The sequence below is a fragment of the Physcomitrium patens genome, chromosome 8 (genome assembly GCF_059467195.1).
Source record: "Physcomitrium patens ecotype Gransden chromosome 8, ASM5946719v1, whole genome shotgun sequence".
Lineage (NCBI taxonomy): Eukaryota > Viridiplantae > Streptophyta > Bryopsida > Funariales > Funariaceae > Physcomitrium > Physcomitrium patens.
In genome coordinates, this window is record NC_143417.1 from 1,440,993 (window position 1) to 1,462,570 (window position 21,578).

The window sequence follows — 21,578 nt, forward strand, 5'->3', positions numbered from 1 at the left end:
CAGGATTGCAATAGTTTCGAGATGTTTCGGGAAGTGATCGGTATTCCATCATATATGATCAACGAACAGAGTTCTACGACTGTCCTTTCAGCATCAGCGACAGCGCAAAGCTGGAAACTAGGGTGAAAAATTCCTTGTTCCGAAGCAGGTCCTTCAGGATGCCACAGTTGTCTTAGTCCCAGCACACGCATTGTATTATGACTAAGCTGCAAAAGAAAATCAAACCGACTATCGAAAAAACATCATAAAAAGATCAACAGGTGCACATTAATTAGATTCTGGCACAGATCTCTTCTCACGTAGCATTTGATTAGACCAATGCATGTTTTCGTATTCGCAACGTAATTTTTCCTCAGAATATAGTGTAAGTCAAGCTTGTAGAAGCGAAAGTCAATGTATAGTATTTGATGTGCAAGTGGTGCCCAGTACTTCGTCGATGCTGATCCTGCGCTGGTGTCGTTTTGTTAAGAATCCAGCGACTGTACTAGGGTTCTCGCCATATCTCGGTAGCCACTCCAGAACGTACACAAAATACTACTGTGCTGAAGTACGCCGCACGAATTTTGGCAGAAGGAGCATGCACAGGTATCGTAAAGCTGAGCAAGCCTCACAATTTTGACGAAAGTACGCAGAAGACAGAATAACATCGTGTCAAACAAGTATATCTTCAAATATGAGCAGTACACTTTACCAGAGGAAAAGCACAGGAGGATGCACACAAAACTAAGAAAACGAAAATGATTGAATATACGGGAAAGCGTAAAAGAAAAACCCAATGTCAATTTCAATTCGGTTCTTTCTACAGAATCGTAGTCTGAAGAGCTTATCGTCGAGTAGATGTTCGATGAATTCCCCCGTTTTGAATCCTAACAAGTTAATCTACTTTTAATTATTTTCTTTGTTTCATGATTTCTTTTTATTAATGTGCAAAATAAAGCATAAATTTTTAATTTTTGATATTGTTTCAAGGTTTATTTTATAAAACATATTACTCATGGCTTTAAGTTTTACTATATTTTATATGAAGCATTTCTAAAAAAAATTATTACCTATTAAAAAAAATCAAAAAATCATTGAAAAACATCTTTTAAATACATCATTAAATCTAATTAACATAAACTCAATAATTGGAAGCAATAATTATTTGACTAAAAAATATTAATAATTTAAATTTTAAAAATATTCTTTGATGTTATCTACCTAATGTATTTGTATGTACTTCTATTCATTTAAATAATATAAGTGATTTGATACAAAGATTTTTTTTGATAACTTGAACTAATGTTAAAAAAATCAAAAATCAAAAATTAAAACTTATAATATAGATTTTGTTGTAATATTTTTAGATTACAATATATGTATATATATATAAACAAGTAATTTTTTTTAATAATGTACTTTTTAAACCAAAATGAGTTCAAATAATAACATAAGTTAAGTACCTAGTAATATTAAACATTTCTATGTTTTTATGACTATGTAACAACATCCTCCGAAGGATTTTATAAGTAACATTTCCAAAAGATTAAAGATTGAATATTAATAACACACATATACTAAGATTTAATTCTATGTGTCAAAAATATTTTATGATGCTTATTTAAACAAAAAAATAAACAAAGTCTTCAAAATCTAATAAAAAAAAGTAAAAATTATACAATTTTAAAGACTTGAACATAGTTTTAACTTTAAAAGTAAGAATAAAAAATAAATCAAGTCAAATGCTAATACATGACCTTAAGAATATGATGTTGTCTAATACTTCTTATCTAAATTACATCTATCTATTATATATTTGTTCTGCACCATCTAATCATCAATTTTAAACTATTATGTTTACAAGATTATATAAGCATATTACATGATGAAAGTAATATATTTTATTTGAATATATATATATATATATATATATAACACAAATTATAAACATGAACATAGATACTTCAAATAATCTATGAATAAATTATCATCAACATATAATAAGAAACTAAGTTACTACAATAAGTATGTAGCTACAAATATTACTATTGTAAAATAAAATTATTTTTTTATTATACCATAATTAGTTTATAACATAACATAATGTAATATTTTCTTTATCATATGTGTTTTAAATATCTACAAATTCTTCATAATATTATAAATAAGTAGTAGTAGTAGTAGTATATATATATATATATATATATTATCTTCTTTTTGCTAAAATTTATATAGTCATATTAAATACATGACATTTGTAATAAGGTAGTATCTATGGTGTTATTAATTGTTAATTTTGAAAATTTTCATTTGTGTAATAAGGTAGTATCTATGGTGTTATTAATTGTTAATTTTGAAAATTTTCATTTGTGTGTGTGTGTGTGTTTTTTGTTTTTTGTTTTTTGTTTTTGTTTTTTTTTTTTCTTATAAGAAATCAACTACTAAAGTTGACTTATCAAAAATAGTGACACTATTGTTGCCACCCAACAATTTAAAAAACATGTACTACATCCTTCCACTTTGATTCACAATACCTTGTCATATTATGCTTTATTTCTCATCTTTACTTTGAAATTGCCCTTGCTAAACCACATGACAACTTATCTCATACTTGAAAAACTATATACATAGTTTGTGTCCACATGCTACTATGTGTGGTCTTGATTGAGTTTTTTTCAAAAAAAAACTAAAAATAAAAACACAAAATCAAATCAAAGTGATTTTACATAATTATGCACCATCATAAAAAATAATAATAATAAAAATAAAAATAAAACACTGCATGGCCTTCGTAATTGTGGCCTCGTTCAAATTCTAGTGTAAGATATCAACAAACATCTCACAAGCAAGAGCACCCAAGTAACAATTGTGCACTTTTACAATCACCATAATCTTGTTTTGCCATGTGCATCAACCAATTATCACATTTCTACTCCTCCTCTTCTACGCAATATGCAGAAAAAGAGTTTATTTCCTCGTACAAAATCGGCACCTAAATTCCCGCAATTGGGTATTGAGATTGTCCGTCAGTTAGAGTGTCTTCTTGTTGTCGGTACGTGAGCTGGGTTCGCCTTCCGAAAGCACAATGACTGGACCTTCGTGTTCCCAGAGTTATAGATTCACAAAGCTTCATGCTGATGTTTGTGGGTTCTTTGCACTGAACGAGTTGATTCTCACAAGTTTCTGATCGGTTTAACCCCAACGTGTTCCAAGTGATATGTGCTAGAAATGAATGGCAAATGCAACCAAAAAAATAGTAGTAATGATAATAACAATAAATCAACATATAAACTATGCAATTGATTTGGTGTGACTTTCATGAGAAGAATCATATAACATGGAGGGTCAAATTTTAGAAGATGAATTAAACAACTAGATACCCACATAACTCTTTTTTTGTAGGTGGAATGGAACATAGATAGCAAATAATTTAATAGTTGTATGTGGTAACATAAAAATTAGATGGAATTAAATAATTCTGCACAATGGCTTGATAATTTACAGCATAGAAATAATAACATTAACAATATTATTCTACATGGATGAAAAAAAAAATCTAATTGCATACTGACTTTATTAAATCTTTTAAGATTAGATTGTAAGATTAGATTTCTTCAATTATATATTAGCAAAAATAAGTTGTGAATGCTATTATAGCTTATCATTCGTACTATTAAAAAATTACAATAAAAAAAATCTCATGTAGAAAAAAATTAAGAAATATTTTTCTCATTATATGTAACTAAAATCTGTAGCAATAATTACAGAAAATCTTAAAAACAAATTCTAAAGTATGATAAAAAATAAAAACGTATAAAGATAATATTTTTAGAGGAACTCACATAAATGAATCTCAGGCATGTATACTTTTTGCAAGATGTTTCAAAATCCAATTCAACTCAAAAGAAATAATAACAAGTTATACTTAAAGAACAAGCAACTCTCAAAAGAACAAACGAAGTCTTTTCATGGTGTCAATTAATAAACACTGCACATCCCCAAAAATAATTTTAATAATAATAATAATAATAGGGGAGGAATACTTTGATGCATGTTATTTCATAATGAACTGATCCATATTAATTCTTAAAGAATTAATTTGGGGATTCTAAAAGGGCTTTGTTTACACTCCCTATTGCAAAATATCTTTTTAATGAATATTGTTTTTATTTTATTCATGAATCAGAAGGTTTGACTGGCTTCATACAATTGAGCCACACATGCTCAACGTGTAAGCATGGATGCTATTATTCATGCACTGACTATGCATGTTGGATATTTCATTCATCCATAACGAACTTGTGGATGAATGAAGTTTATAGGGTTTTGCCTTGACACCTGAGGAGGCACCCACATGGGGTTCTGACACGAGGTCCTCAAACCGCAGACTATTTCCCATTTCGACCGTAGAAGCTTCCATTTTGTTTGATGGACATGGGTCTTTCAGGAAAAACCAATTTTTAATTAATTAATTAATTATATATATATATATATATGTTTTTAATGAAGAAGAAAATTAAGAAAAAGAGGAAAAGAGGGAGGAGAAAGCACTGCTGGGTTTCAAAAAGCATTGAGTTGCGTAACCTTTGCCTTCACTTTGGGTCTTGGAAGTCCCCCCCCCCCCCCACAAATAAAGTTAACATATGCTTACTTTTTGAGAAGGCTCATCTTTTAATGACATGTATTATTATTTTGAACTTCCATTCAAAGTTTCTAGAAGGAAGATGAGGTGCATATTAACATGGAAAAGAGCCTTTGGCAGCTTTATCAAGCATATATTTTCACATTTCTGATCCTCAATTTATTTATCTTTTCATTCATACTTCCCAACTTTTGAGGTTGAAGAATGCCAGAAAAATTATTCAAACAAATTAGATAAGTAATTAAATATGTCTATGTTTGCGTATAAGATATGCACTGATCGCAACTGCTGTGAATCCAGTGTTTGTACAATTTGAAAGATTAAATGTACATACTCAACCGAGTCTGTTGCGTGAGTTTGGAAGACAAGTAATTAATTCCAAATGAAGGAAGTGAGACTTAATAGCATGTAAAGGAATAGGTCTTTTTGAGACATAATTAAAATTGGATTGATCGAGATGGCAAATGTTGTGAATTAGACAAATGAAAGACATCATGCTGATTTAATTAGCATGGCACAAAAGACTGATAATTAATTCTATAAAAAGAAAAGAAAAAACACAATCTCAAAAAGAAAAAGATGAAGAAGAAGAAATCTAGTGTCGATTATGTTTTTTCTCATGTTCCAGAAATTATTCAATTCAGTTTTTAGAAATGTGGTCAATATAAGTAGATATAACCAAAGTTATAAAAAAAACATATGTTTTTGATACCATCTTGTCCTAAAGGCCATGTTTATCTAAAGACTACATGAACTCAATATAATATTTTTAGTTTTAAAGATAAAATTTGAAACAACAAAGAAGTTAAGCAAATAGTTTGGACGTGATTATCAGAATCCAAAAACACATATTGTAGATTTATTTTTGGAAACAAATCATAGAACAATATCAATCTTTTGTAGTAAATAACATGAATTGAAGACGTCTCACAACATCACAGAGAATAAGAATAGAAGATTGATTATATTCAATATTAGAATTTTAAAGACTATAGATGAATATTGTCATGTAGATTATTATCCAAGAGGTCAAATTTAGATAGATAATATGTCAAATAGGTACACAACTGGTGAATATTTGTTTTTGGATTTTAATGGAAGAAAATATACCAAAGAGGCTTTTTCTATACCTAATAAGAATCATTCATAGTGCTCATCTTGTCTTGGATTCAAATCAAAACTAAAGCATAAAAGACTTGCTTTATTGCTTTTGTAAATTTATTAAAACAATGAATATTTAATTGAACTATTTTTGGACTATCTTGATCATGCTTTAGCCACAAACTTAAGAGGACATGTCTAAAAAAATTTAAAGTGACTATATGTTTTCTTTATTGAAATGACAATATGTTCATATACTACAGATATTTATCCTCTCTTATGATTAATTTACAGATAATTTTTCTCTCTAACCAATACTTTGTTAGAGCTACAAGCATGCCTATAAGAAGGTATTAAAACTATTTACAATTTGTTTTGTATCCAACTTAGTAATGCAACAAGAGATTTCAAATAGATTTAAATAAAAAATGATATAGGTACAATATAATTTTATCAATATATATATATATATATATATATATATATATACATTAATGTGAGAAATAAATAGGATTTAATTTTGATGTAAATGGACATGTGATTGTGACTACTAATCTTAATGAGGAAAGATATAGGAAATTGTTAAAGTGACCCAAGCATTTACTAAATCAACCCACCCATTATCATTGGTTAAAGATCTAACCATTTTATCATTGGTTTTTGACCAATACAGATATGTGAGTGGAGATTTTTTTGATGATGGTTATGCTAGGTGGGTCAATTTAATAAATATTTGGGTCTACTTAACAATTCCCAAGATATATTGTGCTTAAACAACATATTTGTTTTTTGTTTTGTTTTGTTTTGTTTTTGTTTTTTTTTTTCTTTGTAACCAAACCAATGTGAAGTCGTGATTATGGATATGGCATTTTCATTCATGATTTTGCACATGTCTAAAAATACAGTTAGGGTTGTGGACATGGTGGAAGGGGGTGATGGCAGTGTAACTCAGTCATTTCTTAGAACCCACAAAAGGAATATCTGTCCAGATGGAAACTCGCAATTATTTAGCAAGCGTGAAAAGTGTAAAGAAGTGAGATATTTGTGCACAAAGAGAGAGAGCCAGGTTTATCACCCCATTTCCTCGCCAGTTATGTGTAAATGCCTCCTGAATCTTTTGTGTATATGTTTTTTTGTCTCTTTTGGCCGACATCTTTTTTTTAATGTCACTACACCGAAAGCATCCTTTTGAAATGAAACCTGTCAACAACGCAATGATCATCACAAGTTCCTTCTTTGAATGGAGAGGAAATAATAAATGAAAGAAAGAAAAAATAAAAAATGAGATCAGGGAAATCAGCAAAAAGGGGGGAAAATTTGAAAAAGTGATGGAAGGAATAAGTAAAAGAAAGGAGAAGACCCATGATAGTTTTTTGCCACCAGCAAAATTAATATTCTAAAAAAATAAAAAAGTAATAGTAAAGAAACTATTAGCGAAACCAAAAAAAGGAGAAGCCAAGTGGAACCCGAAGAGGAGGAAAGCAGTGTAGGATAGAATAGGGCCAGCCAGTGCAATTGGGCCACACACGGGGGCTGGCGGAGCTTCATTTAGAAAATGACTGATACCATCTCAAAGTGGCACCATCTCAAATTTAGACACCCAAAGGGCACGCTCAGTGTTAGTTCACACTGTGCGTCCTGGTCTCACTCACTCACTCTCTCCCTCTCCCTCTCCCTGTAACGTCAGTTGTGGCCACTTCAGGTGCCACAACCTGGGCTTTCCCCATGTTTCAAATGGCCACTGCAAATTGTGGCTGAAAGAAGGGGCCACCACCACCATTACCCATGTGGACTGACGCATTGACTGGCTGACAGATAGAAGAGATTGAAAGATAGAATACTTCTCACGAAGAAAAGGAAGGCTGTTCAGGGGAACAAGAAGAATAAGCTCCGGTTGGTTCCGGGCTGTGCTGGGCCGGGCCGGGTTGAGGCTGGGACTGCTTGACCCGGCCCTGGACACCACAGAGAGGTTGAGAGATTCTGCGTTGCCAGTGTCCGTTCACACAGCGAACTCTTTTCACACTGGCGTCCCGTGTCCGGGACCCTGAACCGGGCGTTTCCCAGCGTCGTTGTCGCCGTCGTTGTCTTGGAGCCTCGAGCAAGCATTTCTGTGCTTGCGAGAGTGCCGGATTTGCTGTTTCGATTGTGTGCCTTGGGTGGAAGGCGGGAATTCGATCGTTGCGCGGGCTCACGGTAGCCGTTGAGCTTGAGCTTATGCATCCCGTATTTTTATTGGAGGTCTGGAGGTTTGGAAGGTTTTGGGAGCATTGTTGCGGAAACTGTGAATGGAGGGAGAGCTTCAGGAGGCGATCTGGATTGCCTGTGGATGCGTGGGAGGAGTGATGAGAGACAGGGATTCGTGCTGGGGTGAAGGGCGTGGAAAACCAGGGGAGAGGAAGAGAGGTGAACAGAACGGGGTAGAGGAATATCAATCTTAGCAGCAACAGGATCCTTCTCTCTACGTACTCTCTCTCTCTCTCACTCACACACACACACACACACATATATATATATATATATATATGCGTTGGTTGAATACTAATTATTTTTGGAAGTTGGTGGTAGCGAGAGACGAGGCGAGGATTTGAAGGCGAGGAGGTGGAGGAGGAGGTAGCAAGGCGGAATAGTTATTGTGTTCAATGTATGAGGGGTAGAGGAAGTAGTTTGTGGTAGGAGGGTCGGTCGTCATGGAAGGTTACGTTGCAGGGGGTAGTTCGTCTGCGGGGACCAGTGCTGGCCACACCTCTACCACCGGTAGCATCCCGACCTCGGCCAACACTTCAACCTCCACGGAATCAATCATCCAAGTTAGTTTCTTAAATGTGCTCAAAGAAGAAAGAAAGAAAGAAAAAAAGCTACAACATTTGCGGAATGATTTTATTCTTCGATCATGTTATTATTTATGCCGCAAACGAGTGTCTTCTCACATTGATTTGATCCCTGTTTTGCATTTTGAGATTGGGAAGGATTCTTGATTGTTTTGATGAAGGATGGTACCCTTCTTGTACACATCATCGCACCGTCCGTTTACTACCGGAACCCCTTCGCTTGTAGCTAAATTTTATAAACTCGACGTTAACTGGTGGAGTGTGTTGTCCAGTGTCTGTGAGTTCATTGCAAGACTCGTGAATACTTGAATCTATTAGCAATCGGATTTATACATGTGATTCTTAGTCAAGAAGCAATTGTTGTGCGTTGAGCAGGGTACTGTCGTGTTTGTGGAACTGAAATAACAGATTGACAACGTCAGCGAGGGATAGAGACGGTATGTGGAGATTGCGCTTTCTTTGCACTGTTTAGATCTTTTTTTTCGACACCATTGGTCTGATTGGAAGTAGCTTATTGATCGCTAAGGAAGTCACAGCAAGTTACAGCAAGATGCGGGACATTAGTAGGACCTTTGAACTCTGTAATGATTATGGCAGCGCAATATGTTAGTGAGTTTAGGTTGCTTTATTAATGTTCTTCAGATCTTGTTCACTTAAGCTCATTTTCGAAATCGAGCTAGTTGGAATTACATAATATAGATAGGGCTAAGTAGATATGAAATGACAACTCACCAGCAGATGGACGCCTATGTGCGAAAATTGCATCCTGTTGTTGGGGACGAGACGTCCTGTTAGTGCAATATATCACGTGGTTAACGGATTTACGATTGAATGATCGTTAAAGTAGGTTTAAGATCACAGACTACGATCGCTATGAGATACATACAACTTGTATTACTACAGATCCGGGCGATAGTCCGCTGCTATAATCTAGTGAAAGCTGGCATCCTCAATCAAGTTGATGAAAAGTGAATTAGATGCTTTAAATAGGCGGTATGCTGTCCATTTATAGCAGGTGTATGATGGAGGTTTCGAACACTGAAAACGAGATGCACTCTGAGGAATGAGTTGTTACTGTATTTCAGTATCAGTTGAGTGTGAATGAAAGCTTCCTCTGCTTTCTGCCGTTTAGCACCATTGGGCAATCTAAGTCCCTTATCGCAAACGTTTCGAGTTAGATTGATATTTATTTAAACAAGCTTCGTTTTACTGTACCAACAGCTTTTCCCCCTGATGAATGCATGCAGTGTCATTAATAGAAATCCTCTTGTGGCATTTAAATGGCGAACAACCTTAAAGATAGTGAGATGTGTGCTGATATTGGACTCGATCTATCATTCACCGACTGGTGAGTTTCTAATTGTCCAATGACCGTGGATAAATTGCTGCAAGATGCTGGTTAGCATATCCGGCATTTTTGCCACTAGAAAGTTGCAAACTGAAACGATGGTTTGTGTGTGTACTCAGAGATTAATCAATTGTGGAGTACCGGCGGAATATGCAGAAAGAGGTCAAGCAGGGCTTGCGGACTATGCGAAAAATCACAGGTTTCAGCTGCCGCGAGTGATAAGTGGCCTGCTTCCTGGCATGGAAGAACTGGAGGCTGTTTCTACGACAGATGCTGATGAGGCTCAAGGACCCGGCACACGCAAAGGGTTCTTGAGTCAGTGCAGGGATGCAATTGAATGGGTGAAATGGGTTATGTTTCAGGGTGAACCACAGGCTATCTTAGAAGTGGCTGGTCAAGGTGGTGGAGGTGCAAGAGGCGTATGTGGAGCTGTCTGGGGTGTGAACGACATTGCCTATAGATGCCGTACTTGTGAACATGATCCTACTTGTGCGATATGTGTGTCCTGCTTTCAACTTGGAAATCATTCCACGCACGACTACTATATAATGCGCACTGGAGGGGGGTGTTGTGATTGTGGGGATATTACGGCTTGGAAGCAGGCTGGATTTTGCTCGAGACATAGCGGTTTTGGTCAAGCGGTTTCCTTGCCGTCGTCCATCGAAGAAGCGGCTACTCCAGTGCTTGAAGCTCTCTTGATTCACTGGGTTCGATGGTTGAAGGCAGCTGATGCAGTGACGGAAGGAAAGTCAAAAATATGGAAAAATCTGAAAGTGGAAGAAAAAGTGGCATCGCAACTTTCGGTGGTGTGTGTTGAGCTATTAATGGAGTTATGTAGTTACGGTGAAACTATGCTGGCATTCATAGCAGACCTCATGGGTAAAAATGCATCAGGGATACTAGACACTTTGATGAACACAGAACATTTCTTACCGAAGCCTGTTAGTGCATCTTTGCACGAGTTATTATACAAGCTTCTTGGAGACAGCAATTTTAAACTGTCATTTGCGAAAGTTTTCATTTCTCACTATCCTAAATTTTTTAAGGATTCTGCTGCAGCAGAAAGTGCAGCAATTGGAATCACGTCAACAAGCAAGTATAGCGAACAGGCCATTCTTAACAGCTTTTCTGTACAGATTTTTACAGTTCCAACACTTACACCGAAACTGGTCATTGAGTCGAGACTTCTAGAGATGCTGCTTGGCACATTGAAAGAGTTCTTCCTTGCTTGTGCCGGAGAGGATGGTCGACTTTTGGTAAGCTTTTTCCTTCTTCAGTTTACGAAATGAAGATTCATTTGGAGCTCTATCTGCTGAGAGATGTCACAATATTGATTGTTAATCCACTAAGAAGTTTCTCCAGTTGGAATATTTTTTTTCTACGTGATCCTTCGTGCCACCCATGGAAATGTAAACTGATTACTTTTAATAATCATATGACATGGTCCTTTTAATCTCTCAAATCATGCTTCTTGGAAGACATTTTAGGATCGGAGTGGTTGCGCAACGTTAGTCCAAATATGGAGAAGTGTAGTTACAAAGGGTTCTGAGATACTTGAGTAGACAAATAGGGATGGTCATTCCTGAAATCGTTTCGTGCTATATTTGATCTTATTTTAGGGAAGTAAGGGTCTATTGGTCAAACGCCTGTACCATCGAATTCTTGAGGACATAAGATATGTGATGAATCATTTCGAGGTGGCAAAGTATGTTGCGGAAAGGAAACCTGAACTCTTGAGAGCGTGGCTTCACTTGCTTGCCTTCGTTCAAGGCATGTACCCGCAGCGGCGCATGACAGGAATTCACGTAGAAGAAGACAATGAGGTGTGGAGTTCCGGTTATTTCTTGGAGAGTCAAATGGCTTCCATCCACTCTCTATTTGTTGCAGGAGCAGCTGCAGCTTCTAATGCATCCTTTGAGGAGACATATTTGTCTAAACCTTGTGGTAGCTTTGGATTCGTGAAGGAGGCTCTGGGTAATGGAGAGTCTTTCAGCAGGCCTGTCAGAATTGGATGTGTATTGAGAGAGCCCAACGAGACAGCTGGTGCTAGCGGCAGTGGTCCCTCTGAAGCAGTCGTAGAGATGCGTGATGCCACTGTTACAGTTGATGCTGTTGAGGGTATCCAGAGTGAGATTGTACCACATCCAGTCGAGAAAAAGGATGTTGGGTTTGTCTCCCCTGCACGGATGACAATGCCAGCTTCGTTGGTGTGGCTCATCTCTGAATGCACCCAAGTTCTTGACACTTGGCTTCGTTTAGATGCTGCGAGAGAGGTCGCAAAATCAGGGCAGTCTGGTTGTGAAGGTGGCCAAGAGTCGGAACAACGGAGTGCAACTCAAGTGCAACATGGGAAGGGTAGATTTTTGTCGGTTCCGCAAAATCAAGGTGATGTCGACGTAGATATTGGTGAAGCAGAGCCAGTGGCGAAAGCTGGTGTTACAGAATGGTGGATGGGCTCAGAACCAGTACATCTAGCGCCTACAGCAAACTGTGAAGTTGATGAGTGGGCAGTTGTAGATTTTGATGTCAGCCGTCAGGAGGTATCCTTCCACATCCCACTGCATCGCATGCTTGGACTGCTACTCCACAAGGCTCTTGATTATTTTGCTTTGTATACTGAAGCATCCGCTGGTCCAGCTTTTGTGTCTCCAAATGTCCATGCTTCTGGCGAGAGGTTTCTGGCACAAATGTTTCCACCAGGATTTACGTCTGTGCTTTTGGAGCATCCTCTTCGGCTTCAAGTTTTATGTGCACAAGTTCAGGCCGGAATGTGGCGTTACAATGGGATTTCATCCAATGATCTAAGTATTCTCTATCACACTGTACATTGGTAAGCTGTTTGTCATTGCACAGGTCACTTATGACTTGAGCAACGCATCAGACATTCGAATTTCGTTCCCTTTTTTTTTTTTTTTTTTTTTTTTTTTTGTATGTTATGAGAAGAGCTGTAGATACCAAACTGGTATTTGTGTTTCAATTGCTTTGTTGGTTTGCGGTTAATGATATAAGTGCTCCAAAATGGTGAAAAGATGAGGCTTACTTTGCTAGGTTTTACCAGGTGTGAAGACAGCCTCGAGCTAGATTTATTTTTACTGCAGTGTTGCGCAGTAATGGCACCTCCTGAAGAATTTGTTGAGCGTCTTCAAGTTCGGTTTTTACTGTCTGATTATTTCACACTCGTGCTCTCTTGCCCCAACGAGTAAGCTTTTCTCGATCAGCCTTGTCACTTAAGTAGCAGTGAGTGAGTGAGCAATGTGTTTAGTCTGGGTGAACTGTAAAAGTGAAGCTGCGAATAGCCCTAACTTGTGAAGTGTAATGGTGCTTCTTTGTAATCTTAATATGGTTGATTTATGCTGTTCCGGCTTTGCTCGCAAGATTCCGGCAGAAAGGTCTTTAGATCTTAAAATGATGACCTCTTGGTGACACTTCAATCACTTATGAATGCAGGTATGAAGTGACTCTGGCACAGGAGTTATTAGTACTAATGATTAGATTAGTCTCAGAGCGTGGTTTTTGCGGAATCACTGAAGTCGATGCTATACGGCGAGATCTTGTCTGGAGACTAGCTGTTGGAGATGCTACTCACAGTGTCTTACTGAAGGCTTTATCTCCACGTCTACGAGGAAGCAAGCATGTACAAGAAATCTTGAATTCAGTAGCAACGTATCGTAATCCATCTGGGATGCAGCAGGTTGATTTCGTACTGGACTTTGCCAAGTTTTTCTTGCAGAAATGTCTTTTACTCTTATTCCATTCACGAATCTTAGATACACATTTGACTGAAGCTCCTTGCTGCTTTGGGCATCTATAGAGGTAATTTTTGTTGAAATTAGTGCTGTATGGGTGATTCATTTGATTTTCACCGACTTACACACGACTTTTCCTACAACAGGGGAAGTATGTTTTGAGAGAAGATTATTGGTGTGAGCTGGACCTTTATCATCTACGATGGAATTCTCGGAATATCCAAGTAGCTGAAGATCGTTACTTGAGAGCACGTAAAGTTCCTGCTATGTTTGTTCAATTACCTCGCTGGAAGCAACCATACAAGCAGTTTCAAAATTTGGGTCAATTCAGCATCTGTCGTCGAGTTCATGACATGCTTCGTTCTGTCTTCTTCCATGCTGCCTTTGCTGAGAACCCATCTAAATCACGGGCACCAGAGGGGTTGCTCTTGAGTGCTCTACATCTATTAGCTTTGGCATTGGATGTTTGTTCTGCATACAAAATGTCAGCTGAGGGCGCCACACCTGGAGCTTCATCAACAATTTCTAGACCTCTTGGTCTTGATATGTGTTCTACTGACAAAAATTGCGAGGATACCCCACCACTGCTTCTAGACTCTGTGAAGAGGGTTGCAGTAGCAAGAGAAGATGGAAGCATGATGGAGGAGCAGCAGAGTATGCTATCTACACTAGTGCTGGTTTTGCGAAAGAATAACACTGGAGATAATATGGCAACATCCGCTCTTGGGAATTTTAGAGTTGGAGGTTTGATAAAGAACCTTCTACTGCGGTTCGGCGAATTAAACCAAAACTGTCTGGGTGAAATTGAGTTGCTAGCTCCTGAGATCTTCCAGCGTACTCCTGCTACTGGTGCTACACATTGGGCAGATGGTTCGGGGGACAACAAAAGTAAGGATGTTTCTTCAGTTTCTGAATTTGACATAACAAGAGCTGTTGTTCGCAAACGTCAGGCAGCTGTTATGGTAAGAGGCCGAGCCTTTGATTTTTTAATGTAAGTTCTGTTCGTTTATGTTGCGCACTGAACTACACTTAGTTGCTCATGTTCAATGGATTGTTTTGTTGAGACGCTGCACCGTTATTGGACAGAATCCTCATTTTAAAGCCTCTTCAAGCAACATTGTATCCCTTGGTGATCGTACCACTTCCAAGGAAGTCATATGGTCTCCGGATTCTTGTTGGCCTTCCCTTCTATCTTAGCTTGTTCCCAATTTCTTTTATTTCGATCACGTAACATCAATCTAGTTGAAGAAACTAGTTTGTTTACAGAGATGTTGTCATCTCATCTTGTGAATTAAGGCCAATGTTTGAGAATTAGATGGTTTTCAATGGTTGATTTGATTCAAACTTCGGAGACTAAGAGGTTAATTGACGTACTTGATTGCACTTTAAAGAAGAGTCTTAAGCTGCTAGTTTTGAATTGCAGGCAAAAATGAAAGCTGCACAAGAGCGATTTGCCGTGGTTAACCAGTGTGCTGAAGAGGGCAATAGTCAAGGGCGAGAAGAAGAAGCAGATGCGAAACGTGCAAGAAAGTCAGAAGGGGGAAGTGATGATGTATGTAAAGAAACCCAATTACACTGTGCACTTTGTCTAGACTCGGCAAGTGCAAGTCCATTATGCTTTTTGACATTCATTCAGGTACCACAAATTACCTCACAAACTCATGGTTTTTTCATATGCGGAGAAAGTGTGCTCCTGCTATCCAGTCATAATTGAAGTGGAATTCGTTGCCAAATTGTGTTTTGCACCAATTTTCCATGATGCAAATTATTGTTATTTATTTTCCAATGAACTATATGGTTTCCTGTCTCATTCCATTCATCTTCATTATTATTATTCTGAAGACCACGTTTACAGTTTTGAAGAAGTTAAGATTCACATTTTATTCCTTTGATTTTGGGTGTACTAGCAATATGCATGTTCTCATGGATACTTCCTTATTAGTTGGTTCTGCCGACTTCTTTCCTCTGCAGAAATCTAACCTTCTGGAAATTACGGAGAGGACCACACCATCATGGGATCACCGTACAGTTGTGCTCCCACTACAAGCGGAAAGAGAGGGTGTGGCTCCTGGTGGACCAAGCACCATGTGCACCCCTGTTGGAGATGGAACACATCCAAATTTGCAAAGCACGGTAGAGCTATTGCGTTGGATGCAGGAAACTTTGGTGGATGCTCCAACTCGGACACGTTTACTTGAAGGAGAGAACTTTTTTGAGCTTCTTCGCAATGGATTGCCTCTGGGTTTACGAAATGCAGTTCCATCAACCCCAGCCGTAACTTCAGAGGCAACTGTTGCACCTTCTGGCGACACAGAATCCGAGGAAGTAGAGTCTAGCTGTGAGATAACCGATTTAGAAATCAGCAGTGAAGTTGGGACCAGTGACACTTCAGGTTTGTGACTCCTATCCAAGACCTTTGACTTTGATCTTTATCCTGTTGATATTTGTTCGAGATCTTCATGGATTCTTTTGTAACCCTCTTTGATACTATTCTGCTGTTATTTTAGTTGTTAAGAACAATTCTGCTGCAGAACGCTGTCGTATTTAGCTGTTATGAGGCCATGAATACTTCCTCAAAACAATTATGTTTGTTTTTGTGTTGCTTTCGGGTTGGATAAATCACGACCTCGTCCTCCTTTAAGTTTGATTGGTATTGGGCTGATAAATTTCGCAGATGCCTTACTTATGAACTGGTGGGAGGACAATCATGAGAGGACTGAGAAAGAAGGTAGCAGTTCTAACAGAGACATTGCAGCGGAGACTGTCTTGGCAGAGTATGTCGCCGTTGTCTCTCGACCTCAAGCATTGGTTTGTCGAGGATTACAGTCATCGGTGCAGGCACCTGCAGAACAAGGGTGGGAGGGTAATCTGACGAGTGCGAGAAGGGCTACCGAATCCATGTTACACAGCAGGATTGGAATGAATGATCCCGTTGGCATCTATCTTTCTGCCTGTGGACATGCTGTTCATCAGGATTGTCACAACCGATACTTTTCTTCGCTCGTGCAAAGGTGCGATTGTATACTTTTTTTGGAGTCCGAAAATTTTGGCACTAACTTGTAAAGCAGTACACTTTGTATGATCTATGAAGTGCAAGGATATAATTACGCGCAACTTTTTCTAGGCAAGTTTTTTGTTACCATGTAAATTTCTTATGCATTTAATGATGCTTGCATTGTTATTTGTTGTGGATGAAACTGATACATGTATTGAGCGTAATCATCAGTGTTTTATTTTTTTTTTATTTTTTTTCTTTTTTTTTGTCTGTTGGTGTTACAGATATAATAGTAGAGCTCCATTTGAGGGAGAGCGGATTGTGGACTTAGACCTTGTACGGTCTACTAACTCATGTCCAGCTTTCAATGATTCTTTAGCACTTTTTGAGGATGTCTTTATTCACTTTGCAAGTTTTAGGTCTGATACATGTGATGAAGCATGATGCAAGCCAATTCCAATTTTTTCATGGTCAAGTACATTTATCACCACCTTATGAAGACACCAAGCAGGGAGGATGCTTTACAAGTGTGGCTTTATGTTACTTCTTTGGTTGCAGGGGGAGTTCCTTTGCCCTGTTTGTCGACGGCTTGCAAATTCAGTTTTCCCAGTTCTACCTGGCCATACGGGATTAAACAGTCCATTCAAAACTCCAAATGCACCTCAAATTTCAGTACGTATCACTCCTGACAGTCCAACAACACTACAGTTGGAGCATGCATTTCGAATGCTTATCAAAGCAGAAGAACTGGTTTCCAAGTCTGGTTTTCGGAAAGTGGTTGATCCACAACTCCCCGATATGCTGAGGGGAGTTTTAGACGATCTTGCAAAGCGACTTTGGTTCTTTTATCCTGGAAACGACCAGTTCTATTTTCTTGAGCATGGTCGAGTACATGAAGGTCTACTTCTTTGGGACGTCTTCAGATACACGCTTATGTCTGCAGAGTTGGCTGCTCGGAGTAACGAATTAATAGTGAGTAATTCCAGTGGCTTGGTTACGTTGGTGAATGTCGGTGATGCAACCCATGGATCAGTTTTGCCTCTCCTGCTTCATGCTGCTAAAGCTACACAAAGTCAGAGCCGCCAGGCTATTCTGCTAAGAGCGAGAGGCTTGCAGTTGCTGATGGACTCTCTCGCTAATGGCATCTCTAGGGTCTTGTCTGCGGAAAAGGCTTTACATGGTACGGAAGGAGCATAAAAACGATCATTTTATATATTCATTTATAACTCTGCTCTATTTTATTTTTTTGGTAGTAATTTGATAAAGTAAATTGCGTGACTATATGATAAATTAGAAACTTTGTTCGCTAAAGACTGGCTCTATGACATAAGATTATGCCATTTTGGTCAGTTCTCTCCCTTGAAGTTATTTTTAGATCACCCATCGTCGGTTCTTGGTCAAAAGACAAGATCTCATTGGTGATTTTCGAGGCATGTTTCTCCTTTCTTTGTGTGTGCAGATTTAGGAGGTTTTGTTTCTCATTATTGAGATGGTGTTTATCGTGCAGGGAATGTCTCCTCGCTTTTGCAGAATCTAGATAATGGACACAATGCAGCAGATTTACAGTTTTGGAAGAGAATGGCAGATCCAATATTAGTTCATGATTCCTTCTCATCGTTCATGTGGCTGCTTTTTTGCTTACCGTTGCCATTCCCTGCAAACGGAGCTCCATTTACAGCACTCGTCCATCTTTTTTATTTGGTGTCCATTACCCAGGTATCGCTTACTCTTGAGAATGGTATCCCTTATTGGCCGTATGAAGCATGGGAATCAGTATGTTTTTGAGGAGCTCTAGTGTTTCTGCTGATTATGTTGTGTTCCGAGGTCATTTGTAAGAAGCTGAATTTTTTTATCACCTGTGTCAACGATTTAGATGGCTGTATTTTGCGGAATGATCTAGGATAGTTTGTATAAGTAAATTATATTCACTTGTGCATTAACTGGGAGTGTTGTGTTTGGCTGCAGATCATTGCGCAAGCCGGCACATCATTAGCTTTAGACACCGAGTTGGCACCAACAACCGTGTCTTTCGTAGCATCTATCCATGCTAGCTTGATTGGAACGCGCCTTCAATCTTCATCAGTTGATGAGAATATAGCTATTCCTGCAGGTCCTGCGCTGGTTGCAATCAGGCGCTTGACGTTGCCCTTTCTCCGTCGTTGTTATTTGCTGAAAACTTTGATCACTGGTTCAGCCCAGATAGTTCCCATAGCTAGGGCTCACCAATGGGAGTTGCCACAGGGACACGAGGTTCCAACAGGTTCCTCAATGTTTTCTAATGATGCAAGGGATGCAAACAGTCAGATCTTGGGAGATGGAGAAGAGTTGGACCAGCTGGAAAGTATCTTTTGTATTCCACCTTTAGCAAAGATCCTGGAGGAGAATGCAGTTCAAAAGCTCGTACTAACCTGGTGCCGGCATGTGAGGACTGATACTGGGATGCGATACTTTCCTGACGTTCCTCGATTGACAACAGCAGCTCCGTTCAGGATGATGCAACTACCACGTCTGTTTCAGGATCTACTGCAGAGGTGAGCAATAGCTTGTGGAACTATCGCAACAGATTCCAAAAGGATATTAATTTCTGTTCTTACAATTAATTTGGAACAAAATGGGTAATGGCTTCAATGCGTATTCTTATTCCTTAATTTATGGTGGTGACGCAGTTGCCAAGTCGTAATTTGCTTATCATTGAATCCAAAGGTTCCGAAGGATTAAGCTAAATTTGTTTTTAAATGAGGCGCATTTGAAAATCGTGTGATAATCTTGTGTAGATTTGTCAAAGAGCGGTGCCGTCGATGTAATTCCGTCCCTGATAAGCCAGCATTATGCCTTTTGTGTGGAGCCCTCTACTGTGCAGCTTGTCCGAAGTCTATTTGCAGGTTGTTCCCTTACCCTCCATCTTCTTTACGTACTATGATAGTTAACTTTTTGGATGTTACTCAAATCTCGCATGTTTAGTTGTACTTGGCTTGATGAGCAATGCTCGTAAGATGTCAAGCATTTCCGGGTTGTAATTCCTGACTACAGTTCAGGTAGATCTGAACAGTACTTACTGATGAGAAGTGAACGTTATTTTCAACATTCATTTTGCACTTTTCCACCTATTTGTGATTGTTATCATGTTGATGCCTCAAACTGAGTATGTTTTGTAGTTACTTCTGCCACGTAAAATCTACTGCGGACGTCGTTTGATGAACTGTTCTGTGTGACAATTTGGATAGGCAAGGGGAGTTATATAGGCATGCCATGGTTTGCGGAGCAGGCATTGGCGTCTTTTTGATGCTGCGGGTAAGGTTTTGTGTCTATTGTGCTCATAATTACTGCTGCATTTCATAACTGAGGGTTGAGAGAAGAAGCAAGAGTATATATCATCCTGTTTGTATTTTGTATCATGAAGCCTAGCTTTCAGATGCCTAGTTTGATTTTCCTTATTACTTCACGAGCTGCTTCTGCCCCTTCTTTCAGACAACCAATATCCGTTTGCAAAGGTGCAAACGACAAGCTATGTGGCCATCACCGTATCTTGATGATTTTGGAGAAGAGGTACGGCTTTTGGTTGACTCGCAAGAAAATCCTCAATTTTCTTGTCTAGCGCACGGGTGGTTTCCACCCACACTATATCTTGGTTAATTGTATTCACCTCCATATTGCGTATTCTTAGTATTTATATTTTTTGAACACTGTTGCATGGCAGGACATCGATTTGCGGAGAGGGAAGCCTTTGTTTCTGAGTCAAGAAAGATATCATGCCTTGAGCGCGATGGTACGGCGGTGTTTTGTGACTTAATGAGCTTTCAGAGTTTTTCAACCCTGACAAAATACGGATCATACCTTAAATTTGTGCTGTAATTCTAATTTGGGTTTTCCGAACGAATGAGACTATTTTAAAGTAGATTAAGTAACCTGATTCTACGCTGTTCATAAATATGAGCTCCTCTTTACTATTTACAATTAGAGTACCTTCAAATTTCATCCTTTTACTTGTGTTGCCTGATCCGCTTTTCCTGTTGCAATGGAGTCTGACTGATTGTGATACTTCGCAGGTGGCAGCCCATGGACTGGATTACAGCTCACCAGTATTGTCTCACACAACACGTGAAAGTGCAGTTTGAGTTCTAATTCTAAGGTCCATTAACACTCGGCTTCATTGGGACGTCCACTACGGAAGGTATCGTGCGTGAGGTCCTCAGGCTGCTCAAACACCTGATAATCAACGGGTTAGAGGAAATTCGTGTTCTAAGCTGGTGATACTGTGGTGCGTTTATTTCTGCTTGTGACTCTGTCTTTTGTTAGTGCTGCTTTCCTAATTTCCGAACTTTGAATGTTACTGTAAACATCGTCTTGGTGGTTTTGAAGTGTCAGTGATGGTTAAGAATTTTAGCTACATAGGATAAAATTTGTTCGAAATTTACTCTTTCATTTTTATGACTTAGATACCTTACTTTCACTATTTCTTTTGCTTTTCTATTGCAGCTATCCATCTGTCCAACCCGAGAATCAATGACAGAGCTTCAGGTGGGTGTACACAGGCCAAATTCCTTGTCTACATGAGCATTAGGGGCGATTTCTAAGGCATAGAAGATGTAAAGCTGCCTCAGTTGTAAAAATGTAGCATAAAATATGTGTTCCACATGCGAGGGTACGCTGTTTAAACAATTGTTGAACATTGGTTTCACACGCAAGTTACTTTCTTTTCTCATGGAATGTGGGAATCGCAACATCTGCATGAATAAATTACCCAATCCTGATTCAAATGTTCCCACAATGTTGCACATTTCTCTGGGTCTCAAGTCAAATAATTGTACCATTCAGGTAAGCATGCGATACAAATTGAGCTATAAATGCTTAGATTTTGCCGTGGTGATTCTTACTGAATGCAGTCAGTCCATTGTAGGGCAGACATGCTCATAAACCTTTTTTTATGATTACTTTTATG

At 38.4% G+C, this 21,578-nt stretch overlaps 1 protein-coding gene across 4 annotated transcripts; it reads left to right on the plus strand.

Annotated features, from left to right (window-relative positions):
* Window positions 1–7,759: 7,759 nt before the first annotated feature.
* Window positions 7,760–21,396, plus strand: LOC112285883 (E3 ubiquitin-protein ligase PRT6). 4 transcript variants are annotated; one of them, XM_024527212.3, is made up of 20 exons: window positions 7,845–8,529; window positions 8,926–8,987; window positions 10,018–11,154; window positions 11,518–12,728; window positions 12,957–13,097; window positions 13,346–13,589; window positions 13,791–14,606; window positions 15,068–15,280; window positions 15,616–16,036; window positions 16,319–16,655; window positions 16,924–16,975; window positions 17,198–17,819; window positions 18,147–18,355; window positions 18,605–19,170; window positions 19,414–19,521; window positions 19,864–19,930; window positions 20,108–20,185; window positions 20,337–20,405; window positions 20,686–20,897; window positions 21,116–21,396. In XM_024527212.3, exons 3-19 carry the CDS (start codon window positions 10,138–10,140, stop codon window positions 20,752–20,754), a joined length of 6,240 nt encoding a protein of 2,079 aa, XP_024382980.1. In that variant the 5' UTR covers window positions 7,845–8,529; window positions 8,926–8,987; window positions 10,018–10,137; the 3' UTR covers window positions 20,755–20,897; window positions 21,116–21,396. The 4 variants fall into 4 exon arrangements, with proteins under 4 accessions (XP_024382979.1, XP_024382980.1, XP_024382981.1 ...); XM_024527211.3 differs by lacking the exon at window positions 8,926–8,987 and having other exon boundaries at window positions 7,760–8,529; XM_024527213.3 differs by lacking the exon at window positions 8,926–8,987 and having other exon boundaries at window positions 8,058–8,184.
* Window positions 21,397–21,578: the final 182 nt, after the last annotated feature.